Source organism: Pteropus alecto, unplaced genomic scaffold (genome assembly GCF_000325575.1).
Source record: "Pteropus alecto unplaced genomic scaffold, ASM32557v1 scaffold21, whole genome shotgun sequence".
NCBI lineage: Eukaryota > Metazoa > Chordata > Mammalia > Chiroptera > Pteropodidae > Pteropus > Pteropus alecto.
In genome coordinates, this window is record NW_006436282.1 from 15525642 (window position 1) to 15552150 (window position 26509).

The following is a 26509-nucleotide window of genomic DNA, read 5'->3' on the forward strand; positions in this document are numbered from 1 at the left end:
TCAAGTAAAGGATGCTTTCTTTATTTCCCCCTCTGCCTTTGCTATAATTATGTAGAAAAGAAGTTTCTTTTAATTGTCACAAATGATAGATAAGTTGGGTATGGAAAACCACCTCTATAACAGAAAGAAGAAATATTAAATATTGAGAAGAAGGCTGGTAGAAAACTAAGAACTGAGATGTAAGTGAAAATTATGCATTGTGACTGAGGCTCAGGCTCGTTAACTTAGCACATGCAACGTTAGAGTAGTTCAATCGGTTTGTAACCAGACTCTTGAACTTAATGAATAAATGATCAGTCAGCTTATACATTGTTAAAAAACATTTTAGATCTTAGAATTTATCTCTCTCGAGTGTTGAAGAGCCATAGTATATAAAATATAGTGGAGACACCTGTTAAATGAGATGTTATATGGCTTCGTATATCCTGGCAGTTTTTATAATGTGAATTTTTAAAAATACTATAGAAAAAAAGTCCTTTGAAAGAATGTGGAAACATGTTCAGACTTACATTAACTCTTGAATTTTAAATACCTAAATAAAACTTTATATTTAAACCAGAAACATAAATTTCTCATCAGGAGCATATATAAACTGAATTTTTTACTCCTTGAAAAATGTGAAGAACTCAAGCGAATGTATTTTATTTTAAATGAAAACATTCAATATGATAAAACATTTTTTTTTAATATATTACACAGTTTTATTGAGCCTGATGAATTACAGAATGGAAGGAGACACAAAACAAAAGTATTGGCATTATTTTGCTGTGGTGATTGGTTTTTATTTTTTAAGTTACTTATGTAATATAAAAGAATAAATTTTCCACTGTAAATGATGATCATCGAAAATGTTTAAAAGGAGAGGGACACATTTTAAGGAAAGTACACAGCAGCGTTTCTGTATGTTCAATGGGGCAGCCATTTGGGGCAGGTTTCTGCTTTGATTAGCGAGGAGGTTCATGTTGCTTTCAACTCCGTAGTGCTTTAGGATAGTTTAATGTCACGGTTGGCTGCACTTCTTTCTTTCATTGTCTAGGATTGCAGTGTAATGCTTTGCTCACTCATCACCCTCCTGTCTCTGCCCTGCCCCCATGTCTCCACAGATCATTTTGTGTTTCTCTCCAGTTGGTCACACGCTGAGAATTAGAGCTCGGAAGTTCCCAGCCATAGTTAACTGCACGGCTATTGACTGGTTTCATGCGTGGCCGCAGGAGGCTCTGGTCTCAGTCAGCAGGAGGTTCATTGAGGAAACCAAGGGAATTGAGGTATGTGCCGTGTCAGCCTCTGAATATCACAAACACACACACACACACACACGCACACACATATACAGTCTCTCTCTCTCTCTCTCTCTCTCTCTCTCTCTCTCTCTCTCTCCCTCTCTCCCCCCACCCCGCATCTCTCCCTCTGTCTCTCTTTCTCCCCCACCTTCTGACCAAAAGTCCTCAATAAATAATTTCCAAAATATAGCTCCTATCAGAAAGTTGTCCTTGCTCGTTGAAGATCTTCGATAGTTGACATTCTATGGAATATGATGGCTGATCTTTTTGTACCAGGTTGAAATGTATGTGTGCACGCGTGTGCACACACACACACACACACACACACACTCACTCACTCACTCCCTCCCTCCCTCCCTCACTCACTCCCATAGCACATGAGCATGTTCTGACTCATGCTCTGACTCACCAGAAGGCCAGGATCATTACTTCCTTGAATCATAACAGGGCTTACAGAATATAAATCCTTTAAATTGCACTAAAAACCCAAACGAAAAAGTAGCCACCCGTAGCCATGCAATGCTTGATCTTTGCAAAGGAAGGCAATTAGTTGGGATTTTTCTCATTATGAAAAATTAGGCCCCCTAAATTCAGCAGTCACATATGAATCTACTTTGTTTTATGGGTTTATGTTTTGTAGGTTATGCTTGTCATTCGATCATGATGAAATTTACACCTCCTATTACATTTTAAAATGGCTACATGAAACAAAAACACTTCAAACATTCAGATTTAAAAGGAAAACGGAATATAAATATGGAAGTATCATTTAGACCTCTTAGAAATAAAATTTTCTATGTACCTAGTGCCTTTCCGATTAGTTTGGAAGGGTGGTGACTGTAAACATTTCCCAGGGAGGTTTGTCTTCTGAGTCCCCTGCGAGATAAAGCAAAAATGTGCCTGGAATAGGCTGGACATTGAAAGTGATTCTCAGAGCCGAAAATAGAATTGGGGATATGTAAGGAAAGATGTCTGCTTCCAGCTGAAACTTTATTGCATACAGGGACGGGCCCCTGTGGCCTCCCTTATTCCCAAAGGCATGACTGCTGCATTTCCAAAGCAATTCTTTACCATTTTGTTGACTATTGTATCTTTTGGTGGCCAGATGGCTAGAAATCCAAGCAGATTTACATATTTAATTATTTATATGCAGCAAGCTTTGTTGCTTATTTCTTATTTTATATATCATATGTAGCTTTATCATGTATGATTTATTGTCTTTTCCTAAAATGTCCATTAATCTAATTATTTAGTGTTGGGTTGCCAGGGAAGTGCTGTCACGCAACATCTAAAGCCTGTATGTGATAAAGACTTCGTGGCATTTAAACACCTCCTCTCTTCTTTTCTTGACACCCACACTTTAAAAACATTTTTAAAAATATATGAAAAAAAAAAGATCTCTTCTATTTCATTGTTTTTTTTCTATATACAGAAAGTTCTCTTGCCTGTCTCTATGTTCACCCTTAACGTTGAACGCATCTGGATCTTTAAAACCACTGGGTTTCTGGATAAAGAGAGAATAATATTAATGTATGGTTCTGTTGTTTTTAAGTGATTTTCACTTTTTCACACTGGTCATGGGGCGATACAGAGCACTTCTTATACTTAGGGAAATACATGAACAGATGACTAGGGAGACACTGACAGGAGAGATTAATTTCTGTCTGAAACACAGCTTTCACCATTGTCGTCTTCCTGAAGAGTCAACGGAAGCCCATGACACTAGCATTAGACAAAAGTCTGCCAGAAATATTTCATACTTTAAAATCTGGGAAAACATTAAGTTTGACAAATAAAGGTCACAGTTATTAGCACACATCTTAGGTTTTCTCGAGGTTCACTGCATTACTGGAATTATCTAGGGAATTATTTTGTCTTTTAATAATTCCAAGAAGGGTTCATAATACCACTTTATAAGGAGAGGGTCAGTATGTATCTTTTAGTAGCACAATTATGTTTTATCTCGTTCGTGTTATCAGGCTGGTTTGGTAAGGAAAAGACCAGTGCACTTTGTTTTAATGTTCATTTCTCAAATGGGAGGAAAGCAGAGCTCGTAACCTGGTTTAAGTTAGTGTTGGGCACAGTGCTTTTGTAAGTTCTTGCCTTTGCTGCTGTGGCGCAGGCGCAGGCTTTCTCCTGTGAAAGTAGGTGCCACTTTGAAAACAGTTACTTCCGAAGAAGCTTTGATATGCCAGTGACCATTGACATCTGCTGGATGAGACTGGACTTGCATCATTTTAAGTCCAGAGGGCTCCTGGCAGGTGCTAAGCTCTATCTGGTGGTATCATGACGCCTCCTATAGGATGCTAAATGCCACGTAGGAATTTAAAAAGCACTTTACCATTCTTACAGAGCTGAAACACATTATGCCTGGAAACACATTAGCCAGATAATTTCATTTCAGGGCAGTAGGCTTATTTAACTTTCCCACCTTCCTAATTCGTTGCTCAGGAGCAAAAAATTATGATTATAATTCCGAGTGCAACACATCCACATTCTTCTAAAAATGTGTGGTCCCTTTTCTGTAGAGGTCAAAGATAGCTTTTAAATTTTTTTGAATGAGCACTAATTTGATCACTTTCTTAGTTTTAATTGCCATTATTAAAACTGAAAGGGATCAGCATAATTTGGGCACTTCTTAATTATTGACCTCATTTGCTGAGTGTAAGGTACTTAAACAAGTACACCGTTAGCCACAGAGAAAGGATTCATTAAAGGCAAGCAGTTTTGTATGTGTTGATGTATAATTTTCAGTCGGTACACACATAGCACCCAGGGGTGAGGGTTGACTGCATCTAAGTAAATGTGCTTCTTTTCTGTTGCCTGGTATGGAACTAAATGACAACTGACAGAATGACTAAAATTGTTTGACATTTCAGTACCACCAGGTATTTGCTTGAAGACTGTGTTAGTACATACTCCTCCTCATAGGAGATTTGGAAATGGAGATGGGTGGATGCAATGTAAGGAGGGAGAAAAGGAAAAGCCTTTGGGTGCCCCTGGGAGTGAGATTCCAAATGATAATTGAGAGGAAACCTTACTGAGAAGTGCATAGGTCCCAGTTAGTAACATATAAGAAAAAAAGGAGAGAGAAACAGGTGTTAGAAGACAAGCTATGGTTTTGCTTTCAAACCACAATGAATAATGGTCGTACTTGAAAGCAGGGCCCGGTGAAAGGAGAGATTATTGAATGGAAAGGTGAGCTTTCTGGCTGAGGAGTGAGATTTGTGTTGGAAGGGGTAGGATGAAGATCTGAGCAAGATGGAGGAGCCCATCTTTTTCAGGCATGTCGACCAACTGGCAAGTTAAAATTCTCCATCCTTTTGATGTGCTACAACTTAAAAATAATTACACAAGCTCAGTATCATTGGCTTTTTCAGTGCAATTGCTTTATTCCACGTGCAGCTACTTCAATCCAGACCGTGTTGCTGGGTTTGGTAACATACGGATGGCGTGTGTTAGTGCCATTTTCCAAATGAATCGTGAAAAATGTCCGCTCAATGAGGAAAGTTATTTTACTGCTATATTTAAAGACTGATTTCATCCAAATTTTCTAAGTTCCTTTAAAATGTTAGGCCAAGCATGAAGAGAAGTAAACAACATTTTGTTAGTAGAGGTACGTTAGCAGTGTTTCTGTTGATGATTTATAGCATAGTTTTTTTCTTGGAAATATAAATGAGGATTATTCGGTATAAATTTATAAAGTAGATGAACTTGCGCAATAGAAATTCTATGGATTTGGGGGATATATCCTCTTTCTGAGGAACACTGAAGTCGTTTTAATGGATCAGAACAAAAACAAATGCAACGAAATTGATCTCGAATCTGCCTAAATCTCAGACTGGCTTAAGCCTATATTCAGATAGATGAGAAAAAGCCCAGTGGTTAATATCCTTCCACATTCTTCAGCCTTCTTTCTCCTTCACATGTGCACAGCAACATACAGTCCATCATACATTTCTTGCTCTGTGCATGTTAATCAAATTGAGAATAGAATTGGGAAAGCAGTAGATGCTGCTTTCCAGGGTTTTGCTACTCTGTAAACTTTAGGAATTCTACCTCAACAGTAGGGTCCAGTGTTGACAGCTGCCCAGCATCCTAGATGTGCTGTTAAGTGGGAAGTTTAACTCAATCAGAGACACCACTACCTCCAAATTGCAGTTTTGTGGCTTTCCTGTAGCGCTGGCCTCACCAGAACCAGCTGTACCACCTCCTGCCTCGTCCACTTGCTATAAAAGAAGTAGCTCGGTTCCATTTTACCTGCTCACACCCTCAGTCCTCAGTTACTTGTTTTAATGTTCTGTCAGAGGACCATTGAAGCTACCTCTTTCAATGAGTGGAAACTCATTTGGAAGATTGCTGGCTTTTGCTGGATGTGATCTTGCCTTTGACTCAGCCTTGGTTCTTAAAATTAAAGACAAAAAATGAATAAATAAAAGCATGAACAAAACTAACAACAAAATGCATTCACCAGACAAAGTAAGAAACAAAACCAAAACAAACAAACAAAAAAAATGAGCATATGACTTAGAAAACTGTGCGTGGTGCCGCATTTAACACTTGTGGCTGCTTTGTCTGGTGGCAGTCAGTTTGCCGGGACTGCTGTTGGTGTACTGTTACCATCACCAATAGCAGAAGAAACAACTGCCCCGCATTTGCATTGCTTGCCACTGCTAATCGCCAACCTTCCAAGGAGGGCCACTCGTTTCCCTGTTGCACAGATGAGAGGATGGAGGCCATAAACACAGCTCAGCAGGTAAGGGGCCCATCAGCACCTTGACACCAGAGCCCATAGTTTTAAATCCTGCTCTTGATTACTGCACAAATGTTTGTTCTGAAGGGGGAATAAAAGGAAAGAAAGGAAAGAAGCAGGGTAAAGAGGAATGGCAAAAGTTTAAGCTTTGATTTTGTGAGTAGGGGGAAGTATAGGGAGTATAATAATTTGGAGTGTAAATATACAGAACTGGAAATCTAACCCAGGTCCTAGGGTGTAAACCCTGCATCCCCGGCTGCCTCCAAAATCTTGTTCTGGAAGTTAATCCATACTATGAAGAGCTTAGGAGGGATGCTCAAATGCAATACTGCTTGCATTATGCATTATTAAATTTCCTTTTTTTAATAAACCAACCTGACAGCCACAAGTATCTAATTAATATATTCTCTTACCAGCCCTAAAACAGGCTAAAAAGTACAAGTAAAAAATTTTGAAACTCAGCAGTTTGGAATTATTAAAAATTAATATGGATACTAAGGATGTGCTGGTTTTTTCGTATGTCAATTATACTTCAATAAAGCTGTAAAAAATTAACAGAAATTCTGAGAAAACTTTCAATTTGGACAGTAGGTATATGACATATGTTACAAAATTATCTCAAGTTAAAGTTAAAAAAAAGTCGTTTCCTTTCATCTGCCCTTTCTCTTTTGCCCCTCCCACATTTCCTCCCTTAAACACAATACTTTCAAAAGTTCAAATTTAAAAGCACACACCAGTACAGTCTTCTTTGCTGGTCTTGGGAAGGTATAACATCTTGTATAACAGGATATTTTATTTAGTTTTGGCCTCTGGGCGTTGGTCTTCATTTGAATTTTTCTGTCTGTCATTTTTAGCAACAGAGACATACTGGGCATTCGCTTTAAGAATCAGGTCACTGGGGTACTTGGTGTGGCAGCAACAGCCACCACCCAAGAACCATCACAGCAAGTAGCAGAGATAGGTATATGTTTTTGTGTTTGTTTACAGTGAGCCAACCAAGAGAGTAGAAGTTAAACACCTTCTCTTACTATGAGTAAAAGGAGTTCCATATTTGCATTTGATTGTGCTTTGAATACAGCATCTTCATGGAGAAATCTTGAGTTTATAACCATTTGATAATGGCACTTCGCTTATTTTTATTTTTGCCTTCACTCTGATTGGCTGCTAAACGACTAGAGAATGGTGTCAACTGGTTTTCATTAGAGGTCAAATGTGGCAGGAACGACGTTCTTAGTTCTCCTAAGAGTGAAAAATACAGCACTGCATTGCCACTGCAGCAGCCCCAGCGGCCACCTCCTCCCTGCCTGCCCCCCACCCCCAAAGAAAACTGGAGATAAATGAATGGCAGAATAAATAATTTATGCTAATGAAATTACTGCAATTAGTAGTTCTACAATGACCCTTTTAAAAGCCACAGCTGTTAATGTCAGGAAGTGCTGTCACTACTGACCTTATCATAAGAGAAAGTGACAAATTGAGAATGCAGGGAAGACCAGTCATCAAAGAGGTCTGTTCTGGAACGATTAGAGTTTTCTGAAAAACAGTGTGAATTGCAACCAGCTGCTCCCTGGCTCTGCAAGTCTCCCATGCTGTGCCATTTTGTTAAGCCCGATAACAATAGTTATTTTGCCCCATTGAGACAAGTTGTCTCGGGCCACTTCCAGCTCTACCGGAAACCACTTCTTCCATCGCCGATTTACAAATGAAACTGTTGTTAAAGAGAGCTTTTCAGGGCCTCCTCATAAGGGTCATGGTTGGGCGGAGGCCAGGGTCTGTTGTTTTTCTTTTTTCTCCCAGTAAGGAGATTGCACTTGGCTGGGGAAGTATTTATCTATATTGAAGAAAGATATGTGCACATTTGGGGTTCACATGAAAACAAGACAGGGCAGGAATAAATTTCTGCCCATGATCATATTGCAGTCAGGTTCTTTTAAAAATAAAATCCCCGAGGGGATACGATTTACATGGAGTTTATTTAACTTCCTTCTAAATTGATATATCTGAGTCCACGGTAAGGTAATATACACACATCTCACATCTACTAGGAATGAAGGATTTATATTCTAAATATAACTTTTGCTTTAAAAACACATTAGTTACCAGCGAAATGGATTTTTAGCATGCAAAACAAACCAGTATGTACGTAATTTAAACCCACTCGGGAATTTTTCTCTGTGTGGGGAAAGCTAAGCATTTAGATGTTGCTGAGTAGCCGCTGTTTTTCACCTGCAAGCATTGCCCTGTCTCTCTTCGCGCTCCTGGTTCTAATATTAATGGTGCAGGTTTGAAACATTTAACTGCATCACCAGCCACTTGTGCACAATTTCCCCAAAGATGTCTGTGCGTTATTGACAACACTTTGGTAAATTATGTGTGACTTTCCTAAGAGTTGGTGTAGCTCATTTAATTCATATTAATTGATTTTTAGGCTTCCCTTGATTAATTGAACCTGGTTCATCTTGTACAGAATGCAATAAATAATCATTAAAATGAGGGAGATGTGACTCCACAAATTAAAAAGTTAACTACTTCAGAAGTCATAGAGGACAAAATGGAAAGAATGGATAGTGGGGTGGGGGGAGTTCTTCTGTAAATCTTTAAAGGAGAGTTATTTGCTGCCCCCCCGCCACGAGAATAGAAATGATCATGATCTTTTTCTCCCAGAAGCAGTGACATTTTTACCTTACCATCCAGTTTGTTTTCACGTAGATTCTTTAAACACTGTGTATTTCTCAATTTTCAGCTTTTTTTTTTCAGTGACTGCAGGGTTATTGGTTTATTTTGCCTAAAGTTCAGCTTAAAAGCAACATCAAAAATACATCTCAGAGTAGTGTGTCTCAGTTTCTCCATTTTCTCTGTCCTGTGCTTGATAGATAAAAATCAAGTGTGAAAAGCAGTGCTTGTGTTATATGTCGGCCTTGGGGGTTGGTGTGCAGAGCACGTAAAAATCCTTTGCCCACTTGTGCTTGACAAGAAGAGGTTAGCAAAGCCAAATGCTTTTTTGTCATCTCTAATCCTGTGGGTATCTCTTAAAGTCTAATGAAGTTTTCCTAGATTCTACCATAATTTGTTCTGGTTTTAGAAAAAAATATTGTTTGATTTTGCTGATTTTCCCTTTTAATTGCATTTTTGTTTTAACTTGAGAGACGTTCACATGAATTACAATGTTTGTTTTCAGCCACTGGACAAAGATTCTATTAGTTTTTTCATGGCCCACGTTCACACCAGTGTAAATGAAATGAGTACCAGGTATTACCAAAATGAGAGAAGATATAACTATACCACCCCAAAGAGTTTTCTTGAACAAATATCACTATTTAAGAACTTGTTGAAGAAGAAACAAAAAGAAGTATCCCAGAAGAAAGAGCACTTGGTGAATGGCATCCAGAAGCTCAAAACCACAGCATCTCAGGTATGACCAAGGTATATTCCTACGGAATGAAATCTATGCTGTTAAATTTGTTTTTAATTTGTCTGTTTTTGAAGCAGGATTTCAACTCATTTAAATAAGATGCCTAGTGCTAAAATTTGACAGCTTAAGGACACAACACACTGTTTTTGTTTTTGCTAAGCCTAGAAAGGGCTCAGCCGGTTATTCTATCACAGCTTGTTTGGAGAGAGACCTCTTGGCCTGACTCGTTACAGAGCAGTGTAGTCGAAGGAAGTGGGCACTGCCGATTCCTGTCACTTGTCTCCAACTGCTTCAGTGTGCTGGGATTATTGTCAGGAATTGTGTCACCTGACGATGAAACTAGGATTCCTTTGGTCTTGGATTCTCAGCCCCCGTGAGGGTATTACTTTCTGGTTGATGAAGGAGTGAGGGTTGTTGTGCTTGGGGTCCCTAAGTCTAGAAGTTTTCTCTGACCTTGGCATCTGGTCTCCTTTTCACCACCATCTCTCTTATAGTGTCCCAGTGTTTGTTGCCTTTGCCCACAGTCCTAAGGCCCCTACTACCTTGAAGGACCGTACCTCTAGCCTCCAGGAGTAAATCAGGAGAGAATTCACATAGGGTATTAATCATGTGTAGGTCTGAACACCTGTCATCTGATTTCATTGTTAAACAAGTTTATGAAGTAGAGGTTGTTGCTGTAATTTTATATGCGAGGCTTAAAGAGCTTAAGGCCACAGAGCCAGCGAGGTTGGGGTTTGAACCCAGATCTGTATCCCTCTAAAGCCCATGGATTGTCCATGATGCCATGCTGCCTCTCTGTGACTGGTCAAAAGAATTAGACTGAGAGAATATGGAGACTTTGGAGAATGGCCCCGCTTTTCTCTGGGCCACCTAGAACTGGAGGAAAAATCAGTTGTCACCTCAAGGCCAGAAATTCTGGTGGGCTTCTTCAGAGTTTAGTCATCAGGTCATACTCTTGCTTTTCAAGAGCTTGGGCCAGTTTTTCCCCCAAGCGCTCAGCGGGCCCATCTGTGCCTAGGCGTGAAATAAGTCGCAACCTGGCTTACTTGGTGAAACGCTGTGATATGTACTGAGCAGTGAGTAGCTAGACCACAAGTGGGAAAGAAAAACCAGAGTGAGGAGGTTTCCAGCATTGAAAGATGTAAAGAGTCGTCCCTGGGAAGTCCCCCAAAGAGTATATCCACATGTGTGCATCTTTTCATTCCTTTTCAAAAAATGTCTTTCTTTACTCTTCCTTTTTATGCACATTTTATATGACTCTTTTTCTCTCTGCCCTCTTTCCTTTTTTTTTTTCTCTACCTGTCTTTCCAATTCTTTCTCACTTAAATCAAGACCCTTCTCCCCAGGAAAGGTTTTCCTAGGAGTCCTGTTGAGCTGAAAGAAGGTGAGCAGTTTTCTAATAATCATCTCAATTATGTGTTGATGAGGCGGGAGGGTCGGGGAGAGGAAGAAGGAAAGTGCAGGGCTGCTTGGGCTTCTCCTATCTCTCCTTGGACAGAAACAAGAAGCAGAAAGCCTGAGAGGAAGATATACACAGCCTTGATTGAAGGACGGCTGGTGATTTCTTTTCATTAGGTATTTGTGCATGTAATGGTCTTAATATCAAAAGAGTGGTTGGGATATTTACTGGCTCATTGAGTTAGTTATTATTTTGTTATTATTATTATTATTATTATTAATTATTATTGGTTTGTTAGGGAAAGGAAGCATAGTTTCCTATATGGAAACCTCTTTTTATAGCCACATGTCTCCTCTCTAGATGTCCGCTTAGGTCATCCCAAATAGCCTTAGTGACTTTTCTTCATAGATAAGGCCTAGATCCCAGGGCTCAAGTCACTTTGCATATTTCAGACCTAACAGCTTCCTTAGAAAGTGAACTTAGGGCTTATGATAACAGTTCCTTCCTACTCTCTTGGATGATTCTTTTGATTATGGCCTAACATACATCAAGAGGAAAGAAGCAAATGTCGCCATCCTGTGTTACCCTGAGTTCATAGAGAGGCTAAAAAGTTTTAACTTTAATGGTATAGGTAGCAGTTGTAGTGGTAATCACACCTTTCAGGTAGAGTGTAAATAAGCTGTCGAAATGGGGGTTCCCAGAGTCCTTAGATGTGGTAGTGGGATGTCATTCCACAAGATGAAACCACTGAAGTGACTAGCAACTGAGTCAAAATAAATGGTTATGATTGTTTTTTGCTTCTATGGTTAAAAAAAAAAAAAAGTAGTTATTTACTTCTGGACAATAAGTGGAATAGGATTTAATTATCATGAATGTGTAAAGCTGTTTTCATGTGTTCGTGAGAGCCTCATCGCGTGTTTCTCTAGCATTTCACTTCTGCTTTTATTTATACAATTCTCAAATATAGGAACCCAGTGTTCCCTTCTGAATCTCGTGAAATCCCCACTTAAAAAGTGGGCAGAACCCTACTTCAGGGCAGAGGAATTCGTCCATGCCTCAGCAAGACTGAGTCCCACGAGAGCAGAGTTTATTTAGTGCCCCTCCCCTGGGAGGGTCCACATCTAGGACACCCACCCGGCTTCTGACCACACCATACTGATCCCCACAAAACACTTATGGTTTGCCCTTCTTAGCGTAGTTATTAAGGTGAAAATTGGTATGAGGTAAAAAAAAATCAGAAGAGCTGTTTCCTCTTTTGTGGGAAGAGATAAGAGCTGTCTGTGGATCTTATCGAAATAAGCAACCGATTAAGTAAACTGATAAAAGCCAAAGAGTATTGATGTCTTGAACTTATCTGAGGCCTCCAGCAATGTTCTGCTGGAGAATGAAAGCATGCTTCTTCCAGCTCCTCATCAAGCAAGTCCTTTCATGGCCTGTGCTGCCTTGAGCCCGTGCTGCACAGGTCCAGCGGAGGAGGCACAGGTGATGTGGGCTCTGGCAGGGACCACTGTTGGTGCTTCTCTGACTGCACAGAATGAGTTGACAAGATACACTTCTAGTTGGTGCTAACATTAATTAATGATATGTTACACAAAATCATTGGAGAACATTTTTCTATTTATCTCTATTAGCAAAAAAAAAAAAAAAAAATGGGATTGCGTTTTCACACATTGGACCAAAGTCAGCTCGGGGTGGAAGAAGATGCAAAATACAAACTGCTAGGGATCCTTGAATTCATTTTAAAAACTAAGCTGTATGTGGTATTCGTCGTTATCAACGCAAGCTCCTTCAAAATAATGACTTTTCCTTCAGGTGGGCGATCTAAAAGCCAGACTTGCCTCTCAAGAAGCCGAGTTGCAACTGAGAAATCACGATGCCGAAGCTCTGATTACAAAGATCGGGCTTCAGACAGAGAAAGTGAGCCAGGAAAAGGCCGTCGCAGATGCAGAGGAGCGAAAGGTCAGGCTAATTCTACCATTTAGTGTGCTGAGCTATATTTAGCACAAAATAAACCTTTGTAGGTGAACAATTTTGAACAACTTCCTCTCCAGGGAGCATAAAATCTAAAGAATTATTATAGTTACACATGTAACAGCATTTCACACCATGATTACCACTTGACCTTTCTTTACATTATGCATTTTCCCAACCTTTTAACTCTTTTAATGATATGAAAGAACAATAAATACTGAGCTCATTCAAGCATATAATGGATGTGGATCTTGAACATCAGGCCTATTTGTAATACAGTAAAGGTCATGAAGTCATCGCTGAGGTTTCTAAAGGTTTTCAGTTTTTAGGCAAATTGAACAACTCAATTGTTAACAAAGCCCATTCCGTCACTTTGCAAAATGGTTTTCAAATTTTGCATTTTAATAATATAACTTGGGTTTATTATTAAATCCTAAAGTAAATTTGTTCTTTTTGATTCTGTTGAGGCCCTGGCATTCTGTATTATGTTTTATCATTGGAAACAATCCTTTTAAGATTATATAGGTTCTGCTTTTTTTGCATTCAGGTTTCCAGCAATTCTGAAATAAATATAACTTCTATTGTCTTCTTTCACCAAAACTTCAGCTTCATATGGATGGAAGGGGTTTTTTTTTTCTGTATCTTATTTACCAAAAGAAGTATCACAGTAAATGATTAATAAATATTTGTTTAAAATTAAATGAAAGTGTATGTGTAAGGTAAATTCTCTTATTTTAGACAAAAAAATTATAATCAGGGCTTAGTTAATAAGAAATTGTGAATTGCTAACACTCTCGTAACCATTGAATCAGTAGTCGTTATGCCATTATCCTTGAATTTTATGATACCAGAAAATATTTGAGTTTTCCAATGGTGTTGCTGTTCATTCATAGACAATCGAGTTGTTTTTCTTTTGTTCTAATGTGTGTCGAGCATGTTTGCCTTTAGTTTGTGCAACTTAAAGACTCGAAAAGTATATTGAAAATAAAAACTCAAAATACGCTTAGAAAATAACATTTTGAAGTGGAAGATAAAGCACATTTGGCATGGCCAATAGGCATATAATTTCTAATTCTGATAATAAATGTTTCCCGTGAGTATCCGGTAAGTGGACTGTGTCTTTAAGAGTATATTGCTATTTTAAGCAATTAGGCATCACTCATGGTCTGATTATCATAAACTACTTCTACCCACGGGAGATTTTTCAGGCATTGCACAAATATGTGATGTTCAAGTAATTATTATAACCCATCTCTACAGATATCTTTTTGACATCTTAAAATATAACTGTACTCTGGAGGTATTTTTGCATTTTTGCATGTGAATTCTTAGGCAAAATTATTCTTCCAAACGGGGAAAAATGTTTTAGCAAATTAGAACTCATCTGACAGGTTGTTCTGTGAAGTTCTTCAAACTCAAAAAGGACATGCACTTTTTTATATCTGTCTACACCAAGAAATAAAATGATCTTTACAAATATTTTCATTTTATCCACGAGGCTTAATTTAATTATAATTAACTACTATTAACTGAGCTCCCATTTTTTGCCTGGCAATGTTCTAGGCTCTGGAGGATTTACGACATACAAGGTGCCCTCATATGTCTTACATTGTAATGGAAAAGACTGACAAGAGACATGTGACACATTGATAAGATATCTTGGGTTAGTGATAAGGGCTCTGATGGAAATCGAATAGATTCCATGGCGGAAGAACTACTTTAAATTGGGCGATCACGGAAAGAAAGTCTATTTGTAATTCCTCCACACAGAGGCAAGGAATCAACACCACATATGTTCTGTGGGCTCACATTTGTCACATGTTCAGCAATGTGCTAGAGTCTATGTGATCCTCAGAAACTGGGGTCTCAAGGCTAATACAAGAGAAGTAATTAAAAAGTAATAAAAATACATTGCTACATTTAATATGACTAAACAAATATTGGGATTTAAACACTGCTTTGCTTGTGCATCTTGACAACCCATATAAAGAAGCCAGTTGAAATTGTTGCTTCAAATTCATAAAATATTCAAGGGCCGTTTAATCCGCTGGCATTGCCAGCGGTGATTTCAAGTAACACGGGCACCACTAAGCCTGTAGAAATTAGTTCTTCCATCTTCGACTGATCAGCTCCAAATTCTTAGGATCCTGTGATCTCTTTCAAACTGCTTCCTTTGTTGAGGAGAGTGAAAGTCTCCTCCAAATTGTAAGGCTAATATAATCTCTTCCTTGATTTTGAATGGCTTTCAGTTTTTATATGTGTTTCTTTTCTAAACGTGGGTGGAGCTGGATTACGACGGACTCTCAGGAATTCCTTGTAAACTGCTTTTACCTGACTCCAGGTAAAAGTTTGCTAGGGCTTGCTAGCAAAAAAGTTTGCTAGTTTGCTGGGGCTTCCATGACAAAATACCACAGACTGGGAGGCTTAAACAACAGAAATGTATTTTCTCACAATTGTGGAGGATAGAAGGCCAAGATCAAGGTGTCGGCAGGCTCGGTTTCTCCTCAAGGACGGGCCTCTTTCCTTGGCTTGCAGATGGCCACCTTCTCTCTGCGTCCTCACGTGGTCTTCCTCCCTGTGCACACCCCTGGGTATCTCTTACATGTATCCAGATCTCCTCCTGTTACAGGAACACCAGTCAGATGAGATTAGGCCTCACCCAAACAGGCTTATTTTAACTTATTCACATTTTAAAGGCCTTATCTCCAAATACAATCACCTTCTGAGCTCCTGGGCTTAGGGCTTTAATGTGAATGTTGTGTGAACACATAACAGTTCAGTCTATAACAAAGAGTTATTGTAACTTATTCTCTCCCTGTGACCACTAAATTTCATGAACTGTTGCAGGGAGCTTTGGACTAATAAAGGGCAGAAAAGTTCTGATGTACCCAAGAATGGGACTACCTTCAAATCTCCGCTTTTAGGGATAGTGGTAAAGGGAAAGCACACTTACGGGATCTGGGTAGCTCCTCCTCTTTCTCCAGGTCAGGACTTGCTGGCCACTTCCCGGCAGCCATGGGCAGAGGAAGCTGCACACCAAAGCTTCCCGCCACCAAGGTGCACAGCGCTTCCACTGCTCTACTGTCCTTGCGCCTTAGGGCGAGAGGTATTGGGAGTGAGAAATAAGTTGACCAACCTAGAGTACTTTTTTTATTTGCATTTGTGGGTTTTTACTTATCTAACGTTCAGGATTGCTCTGTTTATAAAAATTACCCAATGGAACAACACTCCGTTAACAGGAAAGAAGTCAGAAAGAGTAGAGTAGAAACTCCCGCCTCACAGAAAATAGCACTTAAAAAAATATTCTTTAAGATTTCTTCCAGTACTAAACATCTATGCTCCTGAGTCCAGTTTAAAATGATGCTGTGATAAATAGTAACTAACAGCATTTAAAGATTCATTATATTCTTACGGAAAATGAATAAACCCGAGATAATAACTCACCCAAATACACGTTCTCTTTTTTTCTGTTCCGGTATTCTCTAGCGTACTAAAAATGTATTCTAAGAATTTTTATGGTCCATTCCTGGCAGTTTTGAGGGCTGTGGATTTGGAGCACAAAGAGTTTTCTTATTTACATTAACAGTAGCTATGTATGTATTGGCAGGAGATCACATATCTACCGTGAACCAATTATGTTCATAAAAGGTGCAGTATACAGCAAAATAATGGTTAATCAGGAGAAGGGTAATTACTACTAATAAAGCTGTAGTAGACAACATAATTTGTTGTGAGCAGTGTTTAATTTTATGGTATAGTTAAACCTGTGCGTTCCAAACATCTGAAGGAATGCACTTTTGTTCACCCTTTATATTCCGCAAATCACCATCACCGCGAGAGCGGTCCCCTGTGGTGACTGGATCCTGGTGCCCAGTGCCACAGCTTTGAAATTCAAAATCTGCCAAGGACTAAATATGTATTCTTCCTGCCATTCGAATTCTGTAGGTGTCCTGAGAGTAGGAGGATAAAAACTCCAAAGCTTCTTACTTTGATTTGGTTCAAGTTTACCCCTTCATTTCCCTATATTCGCATTACATGTGTTCATGTCACGAGGCTGATACAGAACCCTTCTTACTATGTGAAGACTGCCACTGGACACTCAACAACAGAGTGGACATCAGTGTTATTCTTCTATTGCCAAAGACAGAACTGGACTATTTCAGCTGTACTTCCTTACCAGGTCCTTAGAGAAACCAGTAATGAGTCCTTATAAAAATTCTATCTATGGTTAAAGCATGCACAGTATGGAACAGTATCTTCCAGCCAGTTGAATGAGAAAGCTTTACATCTATTCCTAAAGAAAGCCAACATAGCTTTTAGGCAAATGTTAACGCAAATTAGGTAGGGAATTCTAGCAAGAATATTTTGTGGTCTAAGTTACTGAGCTAGCCTTGATTTTCATTTGTCCAGGACTCAAAGAAAATGGAAGAACAAAGAGACCACTTAATCTTGCCTTTCTTATTATTGGCTCCCTACGGTTAAATTAGTCAAGGCCCTTCTTGAAGCATTTTGATACTTGAATCCATTTGTGTTGGCATTTGTCATTGTGTATTTTGTGCATATACCAAGCTTTGTATATACAGTGTGCCTTAGAGAAATTAGTCTTTAGACAAAATCCTCACCTATTCAAAATGTAGACAAATGAATTATTGAACAGTGCATCTGACTCAGGCTACGCTTTTCAATAGAGATATCTAAGATGATAATTTGTGGCTTTGTGTGCCTCTCTCTGATTAGGTGACAGACATTCAGACTGAAGTGTCCCAGAAACAGAAGGAGTGTGAGGCCGACTTGCTCAAGGCTGAGCCCGCACTGGTGGCTGCAACAGCTGCACTCAATACACTCAACAGGGTAAAGATGTTTACTAGGTTCATGGGGTTCCCCAAAATAGGATTTAGAGGTTATTACAGTTTGAGTAACTGAGCTGAGAATGAATTCCATGCATCCAAGTTTTTTAAAAAGATGTTAAAGTTGAAACAAACCTTTGAGGTCATCATCATAGTTCAACTTCCTTTCCCATCCAGGAATGTGTCCTGCCACACCCAACAAGCAGTCTCCTTGTGAATACTTCCAGCAACGTGGGGTTTATACTCTCATGAAAGGCAGTTCTGTTGTTAGCAACTGGATTTGATCCAAATCCAGGTGTTTCTAGTTTGTTTTGCTTTAAGAATGAAGGAGTGGATTCTGCATTTCCTAGGAATATAAAAAGTAGCAATAATGAGAGATGCTCAAGAAAAGAAGAATGGGTGGGAACAAAGGTACCTAGGTTGGGCCCACACCATTTTCCTCGAAGTTATTAGTAAAACTTCACTGAGTATTTGAATTCTTATAAGAGAAAATAATCTGTGATTGGCGGAGGGCAGTGTAAGGAAGAATGGAATTGCGGGCAATGTTGTTTGGAGAGCCAGCGGCTAGTCTTGTCCTCAGGTTCTACGAGGGTCTCATGGGAGAATCCCAGGAACCCCCAGTCCTGAGGTTCTGGAGATTCGACTTCAAAGGTAAAGGACCCAGACTCTCATTGCTCTTCAAAGAAATGTTTTATTCATTTTTCTAAGCATGTTTGGGGGGAGAATATAATTTTGACAGCGAGCAGAGTTATCTTCATGGATGTTTCTTATAGTATTTCCGAAAATACCATAAAACAGAAAAACATAAGAGCATAGGTGTACTATGATAGAAGATTGATTTTATGAATTCACATTTCTGCCATTAAAACAATATTGAATACTAGTTAGCAACATGAGAAAATGTTTATGATATATTAAGTGGATAAAGCAGACTATAAAACAGGATATATGACTATTGTTTTGGTAAGAACATGCATGCATAGAAAAAAGATTGGAAAAAATAAAAGATAATAGTAACCAATTATCTCTGAGTAATGGAATTTTGTATTTGTTAATTTCTGAGCAACATTTTGTGCCCCTCTACATTTGCAGCTTTTCCTCTGAATATATTATTTACCCAGACAAAATAAATGTCACTTAAATATAAAGCTGAGTATATTTATAAATGATGATGATATTTATAAATGCAGAATAATACTGGTTAGCCAGCTCTGTCATCATCAGCCTATTTAAAGTCTTTGCTTTTGCTCTTATTTTCATACCCTTTCTGTTCTTTGCAATCATTTCCCAAAGAAATAGGCAGTTTATGGTAATGGAGCAGAATCAAGTTCAGCATTTGATATGAGTGTATTATGTAGCTCATGAAATATTACACGAATTACTTGTTTTGTAAATCATGTATCATGAACCTACATGTACTTCTTATGGGTACCAATGCCCCAAAGTATTTGCCTTGTTACTTGTAATTTATCCCATTAGTACCATCTGTAGGGTAAATCAAGTCTGAAATGAAGAGATTAAGGAGTAGTGCAGAAGCAGGTTCAGCCTATATGGGCTTCCTCCCAGTGGAAAGTCATCATAATGGGATGTTTCCTTTTTCTTGTGCATAGAAAGCAGAAAAACACAACTAAGAGACACTAAACTAAGGAATCATGTTTCTGGGAGGACTTGGTTAAAATGCAGATATGTTATACAGATGGAATAGAACCTGTGAATACCTGAAAACTGATATGTTTCTAAAATTTCCTGGCTCAGCGAGCAGGGCTCTGCAGGGCTGGCATACCAGATGAATCATTTTTCTCGGAGGCAGAATGTTACCAGCAAGAACTGAACTTCTGAGGGTCCCAACGTGGAATTCCTGGGTGGGAGGAAAAGAATTGCCAAATGGAGAGTAGTGTGGAAGGCAGAGGTAGGAGGCCGCTGAAGGCCAGCCTGACAGTTTCCCACCTGCTCTCCAGATCTCCTCTGGTCTTGAGTGTGTGTGTTGCTTTTCTTCAGGTCAATCTCACTGAGCTGAAGGCCTTTCCCAACCCTCCAAATGCAGTTACCAATGTTACTGCGGCCGTGATGGTCCTTCTGGCTCCCCGGGGCAGAGTGCCGAAAGACCGAAGTTGGAAAGCAGCTAAAGTCTTCATGGGAAAGGTATCAGACAACCTGGCAAGATGAAAATCTCAATTTCTGTATTCAGTGCTATGGTTATGCTTGACAGCAAAAGGTGTTCAGATCAAAAGAAATTATATTCGTATTCACTGAGTATAATGGGCTGTATGTATATTCTTTAGATTTAGAATTTTTGCTTGCCGAGTTAGAATTCTTGTTTGCCAAGTTAGCGTGGGGGTAGAGCATGTTATACCTAAGTCAACATCAGCAGCAGTTGGAAGATTGCTAATTATTTGCAAAATTATGAAAGCAGTTAAGTGTAGGAGGAAGAAAATTATATGGATTTCTCGTGCTGGAAAAATGTTACTAATGTACAAGAAGGTGAAGCAAAGGGGTTTGGGGGTATGTATTTTTCTTTTTCATTTCTGTCTTTCTTCTCTTTAAAATGTGAATGCCTCCTGTGTAGGGACTGAATATTTTACCCTGGTGGGGTTTATACTCTCATGAAAGGCAGTTCTGTTGTTAGCAACTGGATTTGATCCAAATCCAGGTGTTTCTAGTTTGTTTTGCTTTAAGAATGAAGGATATAAAAAGTAGCAATAATGAGAGATGCTCAAGAAAAGAAGAATGGGTGGGAACAAAGGTACCTAGGTTGGGCCCACACCATTTTCCTCGAAGTTATTAGTAAAACTTCACTGAGTATTTGAATTCTCATAAGAGAAAATAATCTGTGATTGGCGGAGGGCAGTGTAAGGAAGAATGGAATTGCGGGCAATGTTGTTTGAAGAGCCAGCGGCTAGTCTTGTCCTCAGGTTCTACGAGGGTCTCATGGGAGAATCCCAGGAACCCCCAGTCCTGAGGTTCTGGAGATTCGACTTCAAAGGTAAAGGACCCAGACTCTCATTGCTCTTCAAAGAAATGTTTTATTCATTTTTCTAAGCATGTTTGGGGGGAGGAAATAATTTTGACAGCGAGTAGAATTATCTTCATGGATGTTTCTTATAGTATTTCCCAAAATACCATAAAACAGAAAAACATAAGAGCATAGGTATACTATGATCGAAGATTGATTTTATGAATTCACATATTCTGCCATTAAAACAATATTGAATACTAGTTAGCAACATGAGAAAATGTTTATGATATATTAAGTGGATAAAGCAGACTATAAAACAGGATATATGACTATTGTTTTGGTAAGAACATGCATGCATAGAAAAAAGATCGGAAAAAATAAAAGATAATAGTAACCAATTATCTCTGAGTAATGGAATTTTGTATTTGTTAATTTCTGAGCAACATTTTGTGCCCCTCTACATTTGCAGCTTTTCCTCTGAATATATTATTTACCCAGACAAAATAAATGTCACTTAAATATAAAGCTGAGTATATTTATAAATGATGATGATATTTATAAATGCAGAAGAATACTGGTTAGCCAGCTCTGTTATCATCAGCCTATTTAAAGTCTTTGCTTTTGCTCTTATTTTCATACCCTTTCTGTTCTTTGCAATCATTTCCCAAAGAAATAGGCAGTTTATGGTAATGGAGCAGAATCAAGTTCAGCATTTGATATGAGTGTATTATGTAGCTCATGAAATATTACACGAAGTACTTGTTTTGTAAATCATGTATCATGAACCTACATGTACTTCTTATGGGTACCAATGCCCCAAAGTATTTGCCTTGTTACTTGTAATTTATCCCATTAGTACCATCTGTAGGGTAAATCGAGTCTGAAATGAAGAGATTAAGGAGTAGTGCAGAAGCAGGTTCAGCCTATATGGGCTTCCTCCCAGTGGAAAGTCATCATAATGGGATGTTTCCTTTTTCTTGTGCATAGAAAGCAGAAAAACACAACTAAGAGACACTAAACTAAGGAATCATGTTTCTGGGAGGACTTGGTTAAAATGCAGATATGTTATACAGATGGAATAGAACCTGTGAATACCTGAAAACTGATATGTTTCTAAAATTTCCTGGCTCAGCGAGCAGGGCTCTGCAGGGCTGGCATACCAGATGAATCATTTTTCTCGGAGGCAGAATGTTACCAGCAAGAACTGAACTTCTGAGGGTCCCAACGTGGAATTCCTGGGTGGGAGGAAAAGAATTGCCAAATGGAGAGTAGTGTGGAAGGCAGAGGTAGGAGGCCGCTGAAGGCCAGCCTGACAGTTTCCCACCTGCTCTCCAGATCTCCTCTGGTCTTGAGTGTGTGTGTTGCTTTTCTTCAGGTCAATCTCACTGAACTGAAGGCCTTTCCCAACCCTCCAAACGCAGTTACCAATGTTACTGCGGCCGTGATGGTCCTTCTGGCTCCCCGGGGCAGAGTGCCGAAAGACCGAAGTTGGAAAGCAGCTAAAGTCTTCATGGGAAAGGTATCAGACAACCTGGCAAGATGAAAATCTCAATTTCTGTATTCAGTGCTATGGTTATGCTTGACAGCAAAAGGTGTTCAGATCAAAAGAAATTATATTCGTATTCACTGAGTATAATGGGCTGTATATTCTTTAGACTTAGAATTTTTGCTTGCCGAGTTAGAATTCTTGTTTGCCAAGTTAGCGTGGGGGTAGAGCATGTTATACCTAAGTCAACATCAGCAGCAGTTGGAAGATTGCTAATTATTTGCAAAATTATGAAAGCAGTTAAGTGTAGGAGGAAGAAAATTATATGGATTTCTCGTGCTGGAAAAATGTTACTAATGTACAAGAAGGTGAAGCAAAGGGGTTTGGGGGTATGTATTTTTCTTTTTCATTTCTGTCTTTCTTCTCTTTAAAATGTGAATGCCTCCTGTGTAGGGACTGAATATTTTACCCTGGGATAGAAGAGGTTTTAAAAGTGTCCATTGCTAATTCTAACTTTATACACTAAAGCCTGAAAAAGTCAAACAGTAGGATAAATGCAGCTTGCCAATTTTGCCTTTGTAATGTGAGTCCTAAAAGCTGATTTTAACTTGCGATCTTGGAATTTTCTCTGCAGCCAAACTGGGTTCATTGCAATAAGTCTTTCTGCTTTACAGGTTGATGATTTTTTGCAAGCGTTAATTAACTATGACAAGGAGCACATTCCAGAGAACTGTCTAAAAGTGGTCAATGAACAGTACTTGAAAGACCCAGAGTTCAATCCGAACCTGATTCAGACCAAATCTTTTGCAGCAGCTGGTCTCTGTGCCTGGGTCATCAACATCATTAAATTCTATGAGGTATCAGTTGTGATCAGATGGTTTACAGGTGTTAGTCACAAAGGCCCATAAATATCTTGATTTCTAAACCAGCAAAAAAAAAAATGTGATTTGCTGTTTCTTATTCTTATCTGAATAAGGAAGTTCTAAGAATGAGACATGAAAGTGTCAGGTTAAACAGAATCCTGTACAGGAAGATACTTGAAATGTTGGAAACTATCTTTTTTCAGGGTAGAATGATTAGCTACTTTAGATCAAATAGCAGCAATTAATATGATTTGATTAAATGAAAGCTTGTTGCATACATGAATTATGTTTATGTTAAAATACTGTTTTCATCTTGATTTGGAACAACCGAGAGTCTGAATTCATATTTAATTCATCCTTGCTCTCTAAGCAAAAATTCACACTACCTTCATTGTAGACTTAGTAAGATGAGAAAATAAGCTTTCTGTTGTTGTTGTTGCTCTAGTATTTCAATGACAAATAGATTTTTGCCTGTATATGGTCTAATATAAAGTCTGTACTTTGGGCAGTACAGGGATAGATGATCATTTTATTTAGTCATTTCTTTATCAAATACTAATTGTCTGCCAACTATGTTCCAAGTACCTTGCAGAGTACTGCGTGTAAGAAGAAAATGATGCCTGGCTCTTAACTCTGAAGAGCTGTCTCATTTTTGTCTTGGGATGTTGTATGTTATATTCAAAAATGGAATGACTGAGGACCTGCGAAGCATAGTCAGTGTCGTTCCCAGAATGATTTTCATAAAACCGGGTTATGTCCTTTGTGCTGGGGATCCACAGGAATCGGGCCCTGATCATCTGTCTCTCCCTTGAGTAGAAGCCCATATAGAGAAAGGGTTTAGACAGATTGCAGGTGACATATGGCCTCTCTCCACAATCAGACGCCTGACTCCTGTGCTCTCCTTGCATCACAAGTGAAAAGACGAGCGTAGAGGTAGACTGGCTGTGTTCTGTGTTGTTTTGCTATAAAATAGGAAATAAAATTTAATTTCCTTCCTCTTTCCCCAACAGGAGAAAAATTGATCACCTATGTTCTCAGTAACACACCCTTGAGGTGTCCAGGAACTTAGAAAAGAAAGAGAAAGTGTGGTTAATATTGTGCGAGGATAGCTCCCACTTTCCTTTCTGGGTCCAGAGAATTCTTCCACACTCATTTCCTGCCTTAAAGTCCAGACTAGATTCCAACTTTAACTATAGTTCCTACACACTGCAATTTCTAGTGATACGAGAACTGTCTCCAAATTTGATGCCAAGCTAATTTTAGTATCTTAATGGTATTTGATGTATAAAGCATTTAATGCAAGTACTTGGAACTTTAATATCCAGAATAAATGAGTAAATAGTGGACAAGTGGAGAGAACTTAGAAGGCTATGTGGATATTTGCTCAGCCATTAGGTAGTACCATTGCTAAGAAATAAACGACCAGTTGCCAAGTGAATTGGAGATTTTAATTGTAAAAGTCCAGCAAGTGTAGGATTGAGTGATTACTTGTCCTCTTTGCATTTTTATTACCTCATGAATTAAACCCCACATGGATTTTCAGGTCTACTGCGACGTGGAGCCAAAGCGCCAAGCGTTAGCCCAGGCAAACTTAGAATTGGCTGCAGCTACTGAAAAACTAGAAGGTATCAGGAAAAAGCTTGAGGTAAGTGCAAACTATCACCCTGAGCAAGTTCCCAAGAGATAGTATCTTCTCCCTGCATGTCCCCGCTTCAGACTGGGCCACATCCGAGCCCTTCCAGGCAGAAAGAAATGTGATCTTTCATTAATGTCTTCTTTTACCTGCTTCTTTAGCAGATATTCCTTATCTGCTGGATGCTAGACAATGAACTGGAAAAGTGGAAACTTTCATAGTTTCTGCACTTGCGAAATTTTCATGGTCCAGTAGGAGAAGGGTGAGTGTAGCTCACAGTGGTTGAAAGCAAGGATTCTGGAGCCAGCCTGCCTGGGTTCGTATCCTGGGTCCACTCTTTACTGTCTCACCCTGTGCGGGTTAGTTTACCTCTCTGAGCCTCTATTTTTTTCATCTGTGAAATAGCTATGATAGGAGCATCTACTTCTTGTTTCTTATCTGTGAAGTAGTGATCATAACAGCTACCTCTCGATGTGGGCACTCACTGGTTTTGGTCACCCAGAATCCAGATTTATATTTAGGGAATTATCTTCCGTGTTGGATATATACAGGTGGGTTTCAGGGGGTGCCCTTCGCTTTCCTAGCTGAAGAGTAGATATATTATTCAAGCTTTGCCAATTTGACCGTCCCCCGGCCCCAACCCCAATCTCTAAAATTTGAATCATGAGCAAAAGAATAAGACTGAAAACAGAGTTTATGGCGTTCTAGGGACAGTGTCCGGGGGAGACTTTCAAGTAGTTCCAGCTTTCGGCACTCAGCTCCTGGGCGCCTGTATGTGGTTGTCTGCTTTTCTTTTCCTCCTAACAGTCCCCTTCTCCGCATTTCCTTCCAGGAAATTCTCTTCAGCTAAAACTAGCTTCAATCTGTCACTTCCCACCTGTGAATCCTGTTGTATCAAGATGCTATTTGTTGTGCAGTACACAGCCAATGCTTCATAAATATTAGTTCTCATTCTCTTTGTGTAACAAACCCGCATGTTAGGCGTTCAGGAGTCAGAACTGGAGTTTGAGAGACAAGCCTGGCTCAGGAATATAGATTTGGGAATCGTTGGCGTGAAGACCATATGTACAGATTGCCGGTGGGAGTGTGACAAGGAGTGATGGGAGCTGGGGGTAGAGCTCAGGTAGGATGTTCTCATCCCAGAGAGAAACCTGCCAGGGGTCTCTGGGCAGGTGAACCAGGCAACCACAGCAGTCTGGACTCTGGTGCTCAGAGTGGCCAGGCCCAGCTTCTTATGGAATAAGACTCAAGCTAGGTCTTTTTATATCTGGGGCCACTACTTGTTAATATGGCAAAAAAAAAAAAAAAAGCTGGACATTTTCGAACAGAGAGTGCCTCCTATATTTCAGGGCAGGCTCCCTAAAGAAGAAGAGTGAGATCATCTTTCCAAAGCAGAGTCCAAAGCAACGACCCCTCAAATATACTAGGAAGGAATTAAATTGTAGTCTAATTCTATTATTTAATAATTACAAGGTATCTTTTAATGATAATTATTTTTAATAAGATGGTTGATAACCCCAGACATTTTCTCCTTAAGACAGAACATTTCAGCACCTCTCACAATGACACCCCTGTATCTTTCAAGACTGCTTCCTCTAATAGAACTTCCTGGCTACCATTCTCTGCCCAGGCGACTTGACCATCCCCTCGTTTCTGTCTGATCAGTACATATTCTTCATATAGCACCAAGCGTACTATTTAATAAATATCTGGTGGCCGATGAAAGAAAAATGAGCCCAAAAAGAAAACAGCTGATTTAGACAAATTTAGGATAAACATATTCATTTCATAAAAGTTGTCTTCATTTGTCAAAACTGTCAACTTGACTAAAAGCTTTAGAAAAACGTCATCTGTTGTCGATGGCTTTATGTAAATATTAGAAGCTATTTGATGTACATAGAAAAAGTAA

General features: G+C 39.1%; 1 protein-coding gene across 1 annotated transcript in view; it reads left to right on the plus strand.

The window, feature by feature from the left end:
- DNAH11 (dynein axonemal heavy chain 11) overlaps positions 1–26509 on the plus strand; it is a 270126-nt gene that overhangs the window by 165490 nt on the left and 78127 nt on the right. The window contains 7 exon segments of the mRNA XM_025046892.1: positions 1104–1265; positions 9212–9445; positions 12657–12803; positions 17553–17666; positions 19661–19804; positions 22779–22961; positions 24511–24612. Of these exon segments, the coding sequence (XP_024902660.1) occupies positions 1104–1265; positions 9212–9445; positions 12657–12803; positions 17553–17666; positions 19661–19804; positions 22779–22961; positions 24511–24612 (1086 nt within the window).